This window comes from Anomaloglossus baeobatrachus, chromosome 3, assembly GCF_048569485.1.
Source record: "Anomaloglossus baeobatrachus isolate aAnoBae1 chromosome 3, aAnoBae1.hap1, whole genome shotgun sequence".
Taxonomy (NCBI): Eukaryota; Metazoa; Chordata; class Amphibia; order Anura; family Aromobatidae; genus Anomaloglossus; species Anomaloglossus baeobatrachus.
In genome coordinates this window covers 100627152-100643437 of record NC_134355.1, presented here as the reverse complement: position 1 = coordinate 100643437, position 16286 = coordinate 100627152, and the positions used below count along the sequence as shown (strand labels likewise).

Here is a 16286-nt window from a genome sequence, read left to right as displayed (position 1 = left end):
TTGTTTTTATGACACGTTTTTATTTTAATGACTTTGTCATTTTTTAATGTACACATTATAAGTTATATTTTAGGTCACATTTTTTGCATTTGCAATCATCCACCCTGTTAGCTTGTCTGTTGCTGTCAGATGAGGTAGCAAAAACCTGCTGACAGATTCCCTTTAAGTGCTGAGGATAAAGCGTATGCATCCTTCATCACAGCTGCTACGTGGCAGGGGGGTGAGTGGCAAAGACCAGTGGCACAGTCTTTATTGAGAAGCTATACTGTGCATGCAGCCTGCTAGTAGTGCCGCAATTCACTTGAGGCCCCCCCCCCCCGCACATCTCATCTACTCCCCATACGCCTCAAATGTTTTTGAGGAGTATCCACTGTGGAGTAATTGAGGTGTGTGTGTCACTAAGGTTGGCACACCAATTATTTTTGGGAGGTTTTTTTTCTTTTTTGAGGGTGTGGCATGAAAGTATGGCCTTCATAAAGAGACAGGGCATATGTCCATTCAAATTTTGTCTGTGATTTTAGCCAAGTGGTTCAGAAAAGCAAAAATGTTGAATAGGCTGCAGAGATAAAAGGCATAGTTTTGCAGAACCACAGTCCATTGGCCAGATCAGTATTGTTTGATTGCCGGACAGGAATCCTTCATACCTACTCCTACCAACTGGCCTCTCTTCGGATTTGTAGACCCAAAATGAGGAGTCATCAGTGGGATAATTATGGTATCTGCAGCACATATGCAGTGTAAACCGGACATCTGCTGCCAATAATAGGATATTCTACGCACACAGAACAAATCATATGAAAATGTGTTCTGTGCATACAGAATGTGATTTGCAGGTTAATAGCATTCTAAAGCTGTGTGGCTGCTGAACTGAAAGCACAGCTACTGGGAGGAAATTAACTATTTCTCTTGTAAGCCTCCGCCTTTCAATCATATCTTTAGGTTAATAGCATTTTGGGACACAAGTAGTTTCCCTTTAACACAACGGCATGCAGGAAAGGTACAAGTAAAGAACACAAAGGTTAGAAACAATCAGTTTATTGGGTTTTAAAATAAAACTAGAGTACAATTGAAAGAAAGGATTTGGCACTACGCTATACCATGGTTACACCTGTGTGCTGAGTGCTGGTAAATCCTGCACTAGGTCTCTGCTGTGCTTCATAGTATCACTGGGTCACTTGCTCAGCAGGTAGGCAATAAAAATAACAGCATTCCTTCAAGGAACACAGTACACATCTTTACATTGGGAAGATGAGTTTGCCAAAATGAGATATATCTCCATGTAAAAAGTACCTTGCTAAAATGTCACCTAGTAACATATCATCATCAGCAGGAATATAGCACAAAAAACTGCAAAAAAAATGCAGATGTAGTACGAATATAGGTCTGTGTGTAAAAACATATTGACATGATCTACACACAGACATATATGCATTAAATAAAATGCAATTAAGTGCTTTAAACTAAGAGCAAAATAGGGAAATAATTTAAAAACACAAATATATGGCATGTCACCTGACACAAAGCTTACCCCTAGCATATGTCTGCAAAGCTGCTCTTTACAAACCAATCCTGTCGTTTCATGTAAAAGGTTGCAACCTGTACAATGTTTTACTATTGTTTCTACATTTTATACAGTTATTTAACACATCTGAAAAAAGAAAAAAAAAAAAAAAAAAAAGTCTTATCAAGTCTTTGTGGTGTTTGGCAAAAAAGCCAGTTAATAATGTATTTCTGTATTTTGACAAGTCAAACATTTTTTCAAGCACAAGTGTCATCCATCCAGTAAAATCGGCCAGACGCTTCAAGCATGGGCAACAGGATTTCCAAAATTGAAACTTCTAAGTTGCGTCTGGGTCCTTTACATCACGCAGATTCTTCCCTTTATATGGTGCACTGGGGAGGGGGAAAACACAAAAACAAAAAGTAAAATGTATTTAAAAGCAAACGTCTGCTACATCCAAAGTCAACCAGTCAACCATTTAACTGCATAGCGACATCTAAGGGCAACAATCTATAGATCTAGTAAAAGGTGACATGGACTGATAAAAGACTGGGATATTGCGGTACAACAAGGTGTAATTTGATACCTAGGTTTGCATTGGTCAATAGCTTGAGCTACGTTAAAGAGGTTGGCCCTTATTTTACCTATGACCCAGTCTCAAATCTTTTGTAGCTTCTAAAATATTTTCCCCCAGAATTGCCCTGTATTTATATCCATCTTCCCATCAACACTGACCAGATTCCCTGTATCTGCTGAAGAAAAGCCTCCCACAGCATGATGCTGCCACCATATTTGACAGTAGGGATGATGTTTTCAGGGTGATGTGTAGCCGTCATTTTCCGCCACATAGTGTTTTGCATTTAGCCCCAAAAGTTCTTCTTTGGTCTCATCTGACCAGAGAACCTTCTTCCACATGCTAGCTGTGTCCCCTACATGCCTTTCTGCAAAGTGCAAATGGATCGTCTGATGACTTTCTTTCAAAAATGGCTTTCTTCTTTGCATACGGCCAATCGTTCTCTTATGAACACATTCTCCCACTTGAGCTGTGGATCTCTGCAGCTCCTCCAGAGTGACCATGGACCTTTTGGCTGCTTCTCTAATTAGTGCTCTCCTTGCTTGGGATGTCAATTTAGGTGGACGACCATGTCTTGGTAGGTTTGCAATTGTGCTATATTCTTTAAATTTTTGGATAATGGATTGAACAGTGCTCTGTAAAATGTTCAGCACTTGGGCCATATTTATTTATTTAATTTTTTTTTATTACCTCACTCGGCTTTACTCTTCTCTACAACTTTATCCTTTACCTTTCTGTTGTGTTCCTTGGTTTTCAGAATGCTGTTTGATCCCTAATATTCTTACACAAACATCTGAGGCCTTCTCAGAACAGCTGTAGTTACACTGATAGTAAATTAAGTTATCTGTGTGTAATTTATTTATTAGATGACATCCAGAAGTAATTGGTCATTCAGTATTTTATTTAGGGGTGTCAAGTTACAGGGGGCCGAATACAAATGCATGTCACAATTTTCAGATTTAGGTTTTTAAAATAATTAGAAAACCGGAGGCGTGGCCTGCTTGCTAATGGCACCGGTCACCTAGCTGCTGAGCTCCAGCCACCTCGACTCCTAACCGGCTCACTGCGGCTCACCAGTGGCACCAATCTCTCTGCACACGGGGGGAAAGTGCTGCGGAGGTACCCAGGAACGTGGCATGCCAAGGGGAAAGTCCCAGAAGAAGCCGTCCCCGGCGAAAGTTACAGACTTCTTCTCCAGCACGGGACGAGGGAAAATGGCAGCAGCATCCTCCTCCACAGCTTCCTCACGCTCATCCAGGAGGGGATCCACAGCAGGCCCAGACTTGGACACAGACGCTGCAGATATACCGCTTACCAAAGGTACCATGCAGAAACTGCTCAGTGCCCTCCGCTCATCACTGCAGCAGGATTGGAAAGATATGGTGGCTGAGCTGAGGGGAGATATCACTGCCATAGGCAGTCGCACAGCACACATTGAAACTAAAATGCAGGAGCTGACAAAGTCACACAATAGCCTCATTGATGCTAATGCAGCACTGGAGGAACAAGTGCAAAAGCTCCATACCAAGGTCTTGGATTTAGAGGACAGGTCCCGCAGAAACAACATAAGAATCAGAGGAATTCCAGAGGCCATACCAGACAAGGGGCTGCAGAGCTTTCTAGGCTCCTTGCTGCAGGAGCTGCTCCCAGACCTGTCCAGAACTGATTTCCTGGTGGACAGAATACACAGAGTCCCTAAGCCTAAATCCCTCAGTGCTGATGCCCCCCGGGACACTTTGGCTCGCCTGCACTTTTACAAGACCAAAGAAGCCCTGCTGCAAGCCCTGAGAAGGAGGCCGCCTCTGTCTGAGCAATTCCGGCACCTGTCCATTTTTCCGGATCTGTCTGCAGGAACCCTGGCAAAAAGGAGGGAATTTGCCCCTTATACCAAAATTCTCAGGGATGAAGCTATATCCTATAGATGGGGTTTCCCTGTAAAGATCCTGCTTTTCCGTGCAGGAAACACCCACGTCTGCCATTCCCCACAACAGTTGGCAAAGCTCCTATCCTCATGGAACATGGCAAATCTCCCGGCCAGATCTCCAAGAGCCACAGGATCATCCCAAAGGGATAAAGTGAATGAAGATTGGTCCGTCGCGTGAGTTATGTGATATGTCTGAGTCGCGGCTGAGACTTAGTTGCTACTTTTCAGGTCCGCTGGTTCTGTTCAACCAGGACCCTGAGCCCCCATGGCGGTACATTTCCACCATACCGCAGGCCCCCTTTTTGGGCTTTTTTCTATGTGGACTGATGCTCCCTACATCAGTAATGTTAGTGATGTTAATGTTGTCAGTGTTACCTCTTTCCTGCCTAACCTTCCTTTCTCCCCCCGCAGCTCTAGGCAAGAGACTTTTTTTCATGTACAATGGTACTGAACTGTATGTCTATAAATGTTAGGGGCCTGAACTCGCCGGCCAAGAGATCCATGTTTTGGCGGGAAGTGGTTAAATCCAAATGTGACGTGATTTGTGGTCAAGAGTCTCATCTCCTCCAGGGGGACTCGCACAGGTTAAATAATGCTAAATTTCCTTTCATACTGCTGGCTTGTGGGAAAAAAAAAAAGGCTGGAGTATTCATTTGTGTAAAAAATACTGTTGCGTTCACACTACATTCCCAACATTTAGACCCTGAAGGTAGATACGCCATTATTAATTGCTCCATAAATGGATCTAAGTATACTATTGCAACCCTTTACGCCCCCAACTCTGGTCAGATCAGCTTTCTGCGGAGGTTTCTTTCCAAGCTTTCATCCGTTACAGAGGGTAAGCAAATAATCTGCGGGGATTTTAACATGTTAATGTCCAGCACTCTGGATTGCTCCAATACTGCTGTAAAGAGGAAGGAAATGAGCACAATAATTTCAGAAAGGCATCTCCATGATATATGGAGATACCAACATGCAAATGAGAGGGACTACACATTCTTCTCACCTCGGTTCACCTCATACAGCAGATTGGACTACTTTCTGGTTGAAAGCTCACTTATTTTGGATTGCTCAGATTCAAAAATTGGACTTATAGCTTGGTCGGACCATGCCCCCATATACCTGACAGTCCAGGAGCAAAGCCGCACGCCCGTTTTTACCCGGTGGCGCATGAATGACTCCCTCCTGGCCTGTAGACAAATCTCTGAGGAGTTGCAGGCCGACCTTGCAGAGTTTTTTAAATTTAATGACAACAAGGAGGTGACAGAGGAAACGCTATGGTCTGCACACAAGGCCTTTATTAGGGGGTCATTCATCAAAATTGCCACTAGGGAGAAAAGGAGGCGTCAGGCAACTTCCAAAGCTCTACTGTCCCACATAGCGCTTTTAGAAGCCCACAATAAATCTGCCCCAAACATGTCAACATCTGACGAACTCAGGAAACTAAGAACACAGCTCCGCCAATTGCTGATGGTAGACTATGAAAAAAATTTAAGATCCCTCAAACAGCGGTACTATATGATGGGTGACAGGGCGGGTGCCTTACTAGCCAGGAGGGTTAAAAAACGAGAAATGCAAAACAAAATTGAATACCTCGTGACGGGTTCTAATGCCACAATACGCAACCCAACGGAAATAGCCAATGCATTCGCTGATTTTTATCAGTCTCTCTACAACCTTAAAAATGACCCCACTGCCCCAAAGCCTACCCAATCGGCAATTAATTCCTTCTTAAACAATATTAATCTTCCTCGGTTATCTACAGTACATCTAGAGCAACTAAATTCCCCTTTCTCCCTGGAAGAGGTTCGCCAGGCGGTGATCACAGCCAAAAGAAATTCAGCTCCAGGCCCAGACGGCCTCACTAACTCCTATTATAGGCAATTCACTGAAACCCTGTCTCCTTTCCTCCTGAGACTTTTCTCCTCTTGGCGAGCCACAGCAGATATTTCACCAAATAATCTAGAGGCCATTATAACTACCCTGCCAAAGCCAGGAAAACCCCCTACATCACCAGGAAACTTCAGGCCAATATCCCTCCTAAACTGCGACTTAAAATTGTACGCCAAAATAATCTCAGCTAGAATACATAAAGTCCTTCCATCACTGATTTCCCCGGATCAAGTGGGGTTTGTGGCGGGGAGGCAGGCGAAAGATGGGACGAGACGTATGCTGGACCTGATTGCGGTGGCTGAGGGGAGGAAAATCCCCAGTGTATTCCTGTCCTTGGACGCAGAGAAGGCGTTTGACAGGGTGCACTGGGGATATCTGAAATCTGTACTGGCCAAGTTTGGATTTGAAGGCCCCATACTTACCGCCATAATGGCACTATACTCTAACCCTAACGCCAAAGTTCTGGCATCCGGATTTATATCTCGGAGTTTTGAATTATCCAATGGGACACGCCAGGGGTGTCCGCTCTCCCCTATCATCTATGCCCTTGCTATAGAGCCTCTGGCGCAGACTATCCGTGAATGCCCTCGGATCTCGGGGATTCGAGTGGGGAGTACAAACCATGTGATCAGTCTATATGCGGATGATGTGATTTTATCCTGCACTAATGTAGAGGTGTCCCTAAAACACGTAATGGAGATCCTGTCCTCCTTCGCTCAAGTCTCGTATTACAAGCTTAATATTACCAAGTCCTTAATTTTTCCGCTCTTCCTGCCCGCCTCAACTAGAGCCACTCTTTCTCATCTTTACCCTTTCAAATGGGAAGACGAGGGTATCCCCTACCTGGGTATTATACTGGCCCCGCTACACTCCGTGATCCGGAAAAATCTGCTGACCCTGCACACCTCACTGGATAGAGAACTTACTCGCCTTTCTCTTCTCCCGCTCTCTTGGGTGGCGAGAATGCAGACCTTTAAAATGATCTGCCTCCCAAAAATTATCTACTTACTTCGGTGCCTGCCCCTAACAATTCCGCAACGGTATCTCACCAAAATTCATTCGCTAATGAGTAAATTTATATGGGCTGGGAAAAAACCTAGAATAGCCCTGAGATGCATGCATGCCCCGTTAAGTGGTGGAGGAATGGGTATTCCTAATATTCTAACATACCACAGAGCCGCTATCCTGGAACCGGCTCGAGATTGGTGGAGGAATGATTCAGACTTAAGATGGTTACAGATTGAGTACACCTGGGCACAGGTCCACTCCCCTAAACAATTCATAGACTCCCTGCTCCTAACCCCTTCGTCCCCCGGCGATCTTCTACCCACCACAGCAGCTCTAAAGAAAGCTTGGTCCTTGTGGAGCAAGCCAGTGTCACATGCTTTAGGTCCCAGCATTCCCCTTAGATCGCTAGAAGCCTTCATTCCAAACTTGAATCTTGCCGCCTGGACACGTGGAGGTCCAATCACCCTAGCAGATCTCTATAGAGAAGGCGTCCTACTCCCGTACTCAGAAATGTGTGATAAATTTAACCTTCCCCGACACAGTCTATTCCAGTTTTTTCAAATACGTCACTTTCTTCAGTCCGCTCCTCATCTCCCGGCTCCCACGACAGCTGACCACGCCTCAATTAAAAAATTCTTTCAAAATAGCAAAATCAAAGGCCTTTCATATATCCATAATATGCTAAACTCCCCACAACCGGACAAACAATTGCCGTATATGCTCAAATGGGAAAAAGATCTAGCTTCTCCGCTTCCGCCGCAAGAATGGTTCGCGGCCTCAAAATGGATCCACAAGTTCTCTTCTTGTCTCAATCATATAGAGCAATTAAAAAAGGTTCATCTGAGGTGGTACAACTCCCCTACTAAACTGGCTTCTTTTTCCCCACATGTGTCACCACTGTGCTGGAGGGGCTGCAACCACAGGGGCACCTTATGTCATATGTGGTGGTTTTGCCCTAAGTTATCTAACTTCTGGCAGGAGGTGTTCAATCTAATCCATGAGGTTACTAGTCTCCGCCTTTCTCCAAACCCAACCTTAGCGGTGCTACACATTGGCTTAGATGGGATCCCGGATCTTTTAAAAAACATCATTTCTCACATTCTCATAGCTGGCAGGTACTGTGTGGCATACAAGTGGAGGTCGGTGAGCCCCCCTACAAAAAGAGATCTAATTGAGAGGATCAACCTACACTGGCTATACGAAACCAACTTGGCCCCCAACCTAGAGAAGAGAACGGTGAGACTTAAACAATGGCACCCGTGGGCCACTTCCCTTTATGCAACGGCCCTTCCCCAGATACCGACACCTACACCATAAATAAATTGATTATGCCTAAGAATGTCTTGTAGAGCTGCTTCCCCCACCCCCTCTCTTTCCCCCCTCCCTCCCTGCTCCTATGTTCAGGTTGTTGTTGTAAGGGGTATTTAATGTCCCAGATTGATATTCTGATAATGGCTCGAGGCTATTCCACCTCTTGCTACTCAATGCTCCTGTTCTTGATGTTGTTGTATGAGAAGTTGTATTTTTCTGAAAACTCAATAAAAACCTTTATGATAAAAAAAAAAAAATAATTAGAAAACCATGCATGATTTCCTATAAACTGCTACTTTGTGATAGTATATCACATAAAATCCCAATAAAACGCATATACGTTTGTGGGTGTATTATGAAAAAAAAAAAGTGGAAAAGTTCATGGGGTATGAATAAGTTTTCAAGGCATTGTAAACATTTTACTAAATACTTTGCTTTATAAAATCCTTCTGTAACGAGCTGTTCTTCTAGACACATGATATCTCACTTGAGATCATGTTAATATGGTGTGTGGTACTGGGGGGTAAGAGTAGGAGGGGGATCAGGTGGAGTTACAGGGGGTGCTCACTGCTGGCTTGTAGACTAGTAAATATAAGTACAGTATATGTTAAAAAATATGCCACAATAAATAGGATGGTGAGATAACCAGCCTGAATATCACATTTTAAGATCTTACAAACCCAATGTCTTGTATAATGGGTACCACAACAGTATAATACAAAAGGGATGTAAAACAACACAGTGTATATGAACAATTCAGGGTAATGTCCCTTTCCTGTATCAAGGATGATAGTCTTGACAGTGGTAAGGACTTTCTATAGAGAAGTAATATCTTAGAATACAATATTAATGAAAAATCAGATCATAATCATACTGATGAAGTACTCAACTGGCTAACCATCAGCAGTTTTAATGGTGTCCTTAAATCCACCAAACATAATTCTGTAGAGAAAGAAAAATCTCACCTATTCAGTTGATCATATAGGCAGGATAGATGGGTCAAAATGCCACAGAAATCCACCAGAGGCATTAAGGGAATAGTCCCCATCAATCTGTAAACATACGGTGCTTTCTGGCCCTAGGGTATCAGTAACTGCTGCCCTGAGAAGGGCAGTCCAAACCTTTACTTGTACAAAAAAATTGCCCCAAACTCCCCTGTGTGCTCCCCAACACGTTTCCTCTGCCAAGATTCACAAGACGAATTGCTTACCATAGAACAGTCTGTAGGGTTTCAAATGATCTGTCAAATGGACCTAGGAAACTCTGAACATTCCTCTACCCTGCGTCAGAATGCACCACGTTTGGTAGATTTGAAGACATCATTAAACTGCTGATTGTTAACCAGTTGTGTGCCTCATCAGTATATTTATGACCTTGATTTTCATTAATTTTGAATATATGGGATCCACCCGTCAAAATACCCCAAAAAAACAGACATGACTACTGTCAGCTTCATCGTCCTTGCTTTGGAACAGTGACCTTATTTACATAGTGTGGTGTTGGTCAATCCTTTGGATTACACTGTGGAAATACCAGTTGTATAACACCTTGGGTAACAAAAGGTTTTCTTAGTTATATCATCCATAGAAGCAGTCGTCACATAAAAAGGTTTTTGTTTGCACGAAGTATGAAATAACTTTCAATAAGCGTGTTCAATACTTTTTTCCTGTGTAATTTCTCATTATTGCTAGTGATGAGTGAACACAAATATGCTCGACACTCGTTGAGAGCAGTTGAATGCTCGGATGGGTGAGACTCGAGCACCTGAAGTATAATGGCATCTCACACATATGGTGAAGTAAAAAGTGATCTAAACTTTTCCGACCCCTAGTTTGGATACATCTCCCTCTCTATGTCAGCACAGTCCCAAAGATAAGCTGTTGGGAATTAAATTAATGTGTATGTGTAAAGCTGCATTTCTCTACAGAAAAATTAGTACAAAAAAGAGCCTCTACACCTATAAGAAAATCTCACCTGTTATGCATAGTAGCACGGAGAGACCAGAAGATCAGTCAGTACCACCAACTGGTCATCTGTGAATTGCTGTTTGTGTTCCTGCCAATTGTCATGGTGCGTCCTCCGGAAATTAGATAAGGTTTTCTTTACGGTCATCTACAAACAGACCAAAAGTCATTGGGAAGCTATTCCGAAAGCAAAACATAAACAAAACTTTACATATATAATCATGTGTGTAATGGAAAGGTCTCTCCCATTCCAGACAGATAATATACATGCCAATGAAAATAAACCAATGATTATCAGTATCAATGACAGCAATTACAATACTGTATTTGAAACTGTATACCAGGCTGGAAACTCCATATCTGTATTTCCCAACCTTGAAGGTAACGGATCACCATAAAATTGCAGTCCAATCTGCAGGCAGCATGTTATAGAGTAGGGGGAGGAGAGCAGATTGATATATAGTTTTATGAGTAATAAGATTCAGTATAACTTGTTTTATTCATTTAATCCTCTGCTCTTTCTGAGATCTTCAGTCCAGTGAGCGGTCCAATCAGGGATTGACAGTTAACTCTATATGGAGGTTTAAATGACTAAAACAAGGGGTTATACTGAAGCTTTTCTATCAAATGGGTCTCCCCAGCATGAGAATACCAGCTCCCAGCTGTCTGCTTTATCATGGCTGGGTGACTACATGCTGTTTTTTTAAAATTATTAAATTTAAATATTTAAAAAAAAAAAAAAAAAAAAAAAAAAGCCAAGATAAGCACACAGCTGGGGGCTGCAGCCTGTAGTCATATGCTTTATCTATGCTGGGTATGATAATATTGGGGGGACCCTATGCTAATTTTTTCTTTTATTTTTACAGGAATAGACGTACACACAGCGCCTCTGACTGGTTGCAGTCAGACACGCTGTCACACAGGGTGGGGGTGCGTTTGACTGCAACCAGAGACACGGGGACTGCCAGTGGGTGGGGGAAACAGTCAATATGTATGAAGGATAACGAGCGGCCCTGAAAGTAGCATTAGAGCTGGCGCGGAGACTTGTTAAGTATAATGTGCCTGCTCCAATCCCCCTATCCCTTCTACCACCATTTTAAAGAACAAGATTCTGGTCCCCATACACTTATATGAAGACCGGTGTCCACCCAGATATCCGGGATAAATGTCGGGCCCAAACAGATTTTTTTTTAAACCAGGTTGGACCCGCCGATCCCGGGTATCTGAGACTCCGCCCATCACTACTGTATAGTTATATAAACTAATTATGTCCACACTCCGAGTCGCAGCTGCATATTACCTCTATAGGTTGGGGATCGTTGAGATGTGCACTAAGATCCATTAGTAGCTGTGGCATCCAGGTAGGGACATCATAAGGACTGGATAAAATGCATGCACTAAGCCCTAGGACTCCAGCATGGCGTTTTACAAGATCTGTAGAGTGGAAACAAAAATAAAGAAATCCCAGTATAAAACGATTAATTACTGCAAATTCCATATATTTAACTTAACAACAAGAGGAAAACATAGGTCACAAGCAAAACTTTTTGTTTAGGCAATCTGTTGGAAAAACACCTTATTAGGAATTCTAAGGAGGAAAAGGTTTCTAGTATATGGGAGGGAGGGGCACTATTTATGAGCCAGTGTAGTCACCGATATCAACCCTTGTCCTTTGAAATCAACAGATGGCAAATGATGTATGATGGATCATTGTGATACTCTTTTCACTCTACTCTCAAGATCACATCTCGCAACCTGCCCACTTGAGCCACTCCCATCCCACCTCATCCCCAATCTCACCAGTCTTAATCCCAACCCTAACCCATCTCTTCAACCTAACTGGTGTATTGCCTTCATGCTTTAAACATGCCTCCTTTACACATCTTCAAAAAGCCCTCCCTTGACCCTTCCTCTGTATCAAATTATCGCCCCATCTCACTTTTCCCCTACGCCTCAAAACAACTGGAACAGCATGTCAATCTTGAACTGTCCTCACACCTCTGTTCCTGCTCCTCCTTTGAATGTTTACAATCTGGCTTCCGACCGCATCATTCCACTGAAACTGCGCTAGCTAAAGTCACTAACGACCTACTAACCGCCAAAGCCAAGAGACACTACTCTGTCCTCCTCCTCCTGGACCTGTCTTCTGCCTTTGACACAGTAGACGATTCCCTTCTACTACAAACGCTCACATCTCTGGGCATCACAGACTTGGCCCTATCCTGGATCTCATCATACTTAACTGACCGAACTTTCAGCATCTCCCCCTCTCACACCACTTCCTCATCTCGCCCCCTATCTGACGGTGTCCCCCAAGGTTCAGTTCTAGGACCCCTGCTGTTCTCCATCTACACCTTCGGTCTGGGAAAGCTCAGAGTCCCACGGCTTTCATTATCACCTCTACGCTAATGATATGCAAATCTACCTCTCTGGACCTGACATCACCTCCCTACTAACCAGAATCCCACAATGTCTGCTATTTCATCCTTTTTCTCTGCTCGATTTCTAAAACTGAACATTGACAAAACAGAATTCATCATCTTTCCTCCTCCTCACTCAACCACCCCCCCCACCGGGCCTATCCATCAATGTCAATGGTGCTCACTTTCCCCAGTCCCACATGCTCGCTGCCTGTGAGTAACTCTAGACTCTGATCTCTCTTTCAAGCCACACATCCAAGCCCTCTTCACCTCCTGCCGCCTCCAACTCAAAAATATTTCCCGGATCCGTACATTCCATTCCCAAGAAGTGGCAAAAAACGTAGTGCATGCCCTTATAATCTCCAGCCTGGATTATTGCAACCTCCTGCTCTGTGGCCTCCCTTCTAACAGTCTTGCCCCCCTACAATCTATTCTAAACTATGCTGCCCGACTAATCCACCTGTCCCCCCGCTACTCCCCGACCTCTCCTCTCTGCCAATCCCTTCACTGGCTTTCCATTGCCCAACGACTCCAGTTCAAAACCCTAACCATCACTTACAAAGCCATCCACAACCTGTCTCCTCCCTACATCTGTGACCTAGTCTCCCGGTACTTACCTGCAAGTAACCTTCGATCCTCACAAGATCTCCTTCTCTACTCCCCTCTCATCTCCTCTTCCCACCATTGCATCTAAGATTTCTCACGTGCCTCCTCCATACTCTGGAATGCTCTGCCACAACATAACAGACTCTTGCCTAACTTGACAAGCTTCAAAAAGGAACCTGAAGACCCACCTCTTTCGACAAGGCTACAACCTACTTTAACCCTCTGTCTGATACAGCGCCGCACGACCAGCTCTACCCTCACTTACTGTATCCTCACCCATCCCTTGTAGACTGTGAGCCCTCGCGGACAGGGTCCTCTTTCCTCCTGTACCAGTCTGTGCCTTGTATTGTTTATGATTATTGTACTCGTCCCTATTTTGTATACCCCTTTCACATATAAAGCGCCATGGAATAAATGGCGCAATAATAATAATGTCGTCGTCGTCGCTAGGTAATAAGCATTCAGACAGCAGTCCTCTCAATGACTGAATACCTGGTGATTATGAGGTGTCCTATGTTATCATTTAATCAGTTTGTCAAACCCAAGACCTTCTGAAAGTTTCAGGTAATTGACCATGTCTCTCCATGTGAAAAGACATGTGTCCAATACCAACCAAGGACACACAATCTGCAGCATAAAAAATATACATAATTTGAGAAACTTTGGGTTCTTTGGCTTCACTCTCCAGGCTTGGCAACCAGATCAATGTTAAAGAGATAAGATGTCTCACCTTATGCTTGAACTAGTATCAAGTGGAAGATAACCTGTCAACTAAATGAATTAAAACACCTGCTCTTCTGCAGTAATATCTGTATATATATGTGTGTATATAGCATGCAATAATTGGTTACCGGATTGGACATCAGGTAGAAAAGAAAACATGAAGGAATGGGGGGAATACGTTTGTTTATGTAAGACACTATTAAAAAATTAGTTGATAACTCCCTCCTGGCACCCCCGCCTCCCTCCCCTCAAAACAAATACTCCAAGAAGAAATGCACTGGAAGCTACCCACCTCCTGACGGGATCATATCCACGGCTGTTCCTAGTTCTCTCTTTCGTTTATTAGGCAGTCTTGTTTTGCAAAGCTTCTCAAAGTGTGCTTGCATGGCTGCGTCCATCTTCAGGAAATTGCATTGTAAAAGACCACTGAGCGTAGTGGCGGCCATTTCTCGGACCTGAAGACAAAGGCAAGACAAGATTAGAACAAAACATACAAAAGTATAATGTAAATCTTTATCTCTCTAATTATCTATATAATCTATCCATCTCCTTTTTCTCTCAAATATTGTTCACAAATTTGCCTAAATCTGTGCTAGTGAGCACTTCTTTACCGAGACAATCCATCCACCTTAAAGGTGTGACATATAAAGATGCTGATTAGACAGGTGCGCCTTAAGCTGGCCACAATAAAAGGACACGCTAAAATGTCTAATTTTATTTAAGAGTTCAGTTGATGAAAAATGGTAGGAAAAAACCCCAACAACCATCCTTTCCTATGTAGCCTTTTACTAGGCATTGCTCCCACTAGCCAGTTTCCTACTCCACACTGGTGAACGGCAAATACGCCGCAACAGCTGTCTGTGGATGGATACCATGTTTTCGCATAGGCAGTTTCCTTGACTGGAGACTGCCCTTCCCTATATATATATATATATATTCTCTTAACCCACACATTACTTGGGTTAACATATATATTAGATATGTAAACACAAGATTACAGATGGAATTTACATCCGTGGATCGGAGCTGGCAGCAGTGACCGCCTAGCAGAAACTGTTGGAGTCCACATGTAATGACATTTTCTGGATATTTAATATCATATAAAGCATTTCAGGATCAAAAATTATTTGTATAATTAGTGGATTTTAACAAAAAAAATTATGAAGAAAAAAGTGAACCCCATTGAGAGGCCGCAAGTCATGTAAAGCGACTTGGGCTATATAAACCACTGGTGGTATACTTCCACGGCCAGGAATAGGTTAAGTATGTCGCTATTAATTATCAGATCATAATTACTAATAAGTACATATTGTTACATGGTAAAATGTAAACAAAGAGGTTCATCTGCTCAGTGAACAAAGCAAGGAGCGGAGCTCTGCATGTAATGTGACAGATAATCGCAAATTATCTCCTTGAACATAATGTCCTAGAGTCGCACAAATCAGTAAGTGTAACGGCAAGTGCTGTTCTAATTACATAGACCAACTGACAATAAGCTCATTTGCACGTCCAGCGTACATTATTAAAATGTGATCAAATTGATTAAGAATTTTCTAACGTATGAAGTGAAAAAGTATGTTAGAAATTCTGCAGACAATTTGCAGGCCCCTCTCGGGGACAGTGTTAATGAATGAGACATGAATAGAATAAGTGGAGGCTCGGCTGTAAAATGAACACACTCACTGGGGAGCTTCACATTTGTCTCTCCCTGTTCCTTGCACACAGTTCCAGTTTTTGTACATTCAAATTATTCTCAGACAAGCCAGAAATCGGTCAGCTATGCAGTTACGGGCCACTTATATGAAAGCACACATCTTTGTGTACACGGCTTGTGGTCATATAATCTGCAATGGTCGCAGCCATGGGTATAGGAAGAGCCTCAAGAGAAAAACCCACTAAGGGTTGGAGAGCTCAAATGTGGAGCATCTTGGCTCTGATCTCTGCATTGTACCATTCACCATCCTGGAAAGTTATGAATAAATTGACAACATGGTCTCAACCTATTTGCTTGTCAAAAGAGTGTGCTTGTGAAGTCTGGCATTGCAGCACTGATTGGACAGTGTTAGGGGGCATGGGGACACACTCCAAACAAGTTTCACCCATGTGTAAAGTTATACGTTTTGGCCTAAGCCACAAGGCATGAAAATCGAAGCGAGTGGAATGCAATAAACATCGCATTCCACTCGGACCAATATTAGCCCGTGTGCCAGCACCTATGAGCGATTATTTTCTCAGCCCTAATCGGACTGAGAAAACAATCGCAGCAATCTGCGGGTGCAATGCGATCCTAGTTTCTCTCAAACCCATTCAAGTCTATGGGGCGAGAGAAAAATCACACTACACTCACAGTACACCAGTGTAA

At 43.2% G+C, this 16286-nt stretch overlaps 1 protein-coding gene across 2 annotated transcripts in view; it reads right to left on the bottom strand.

Moving 5' to 3' along the window:
• Positions 1–1019: 1019 nt before the first annotated feature.
• Positions 1020–16286, bottom strand: part of PSME4 (proteasome activator subunit 4) — a 250124-nt gene continuing 234857 nt past the window's right edge. For both annotated transcript variants that reach the window (XM_075339344.1, XM_075339345.1), the window contains 4 exons: positions 14217–14379; positions 11476–11609; positions 10186–10323; positions 1020–1893 (listed from right to left, as the gene is read on the bottom strand). In XM_075339344.1, the coding sequence (XP_075195459.1) occupies positions 10189–10323; positions 11476–11609; positions 14217–14379 (432 nt within the window). In that variant the 3' untranslated portion in view covers positions 1020–1893; positions 10186–10188. The remainder of the gene's footprint in view (positions 1894–10185; positions 10324–11475; positions 11610–14216; positions 14380–16286) is intronic.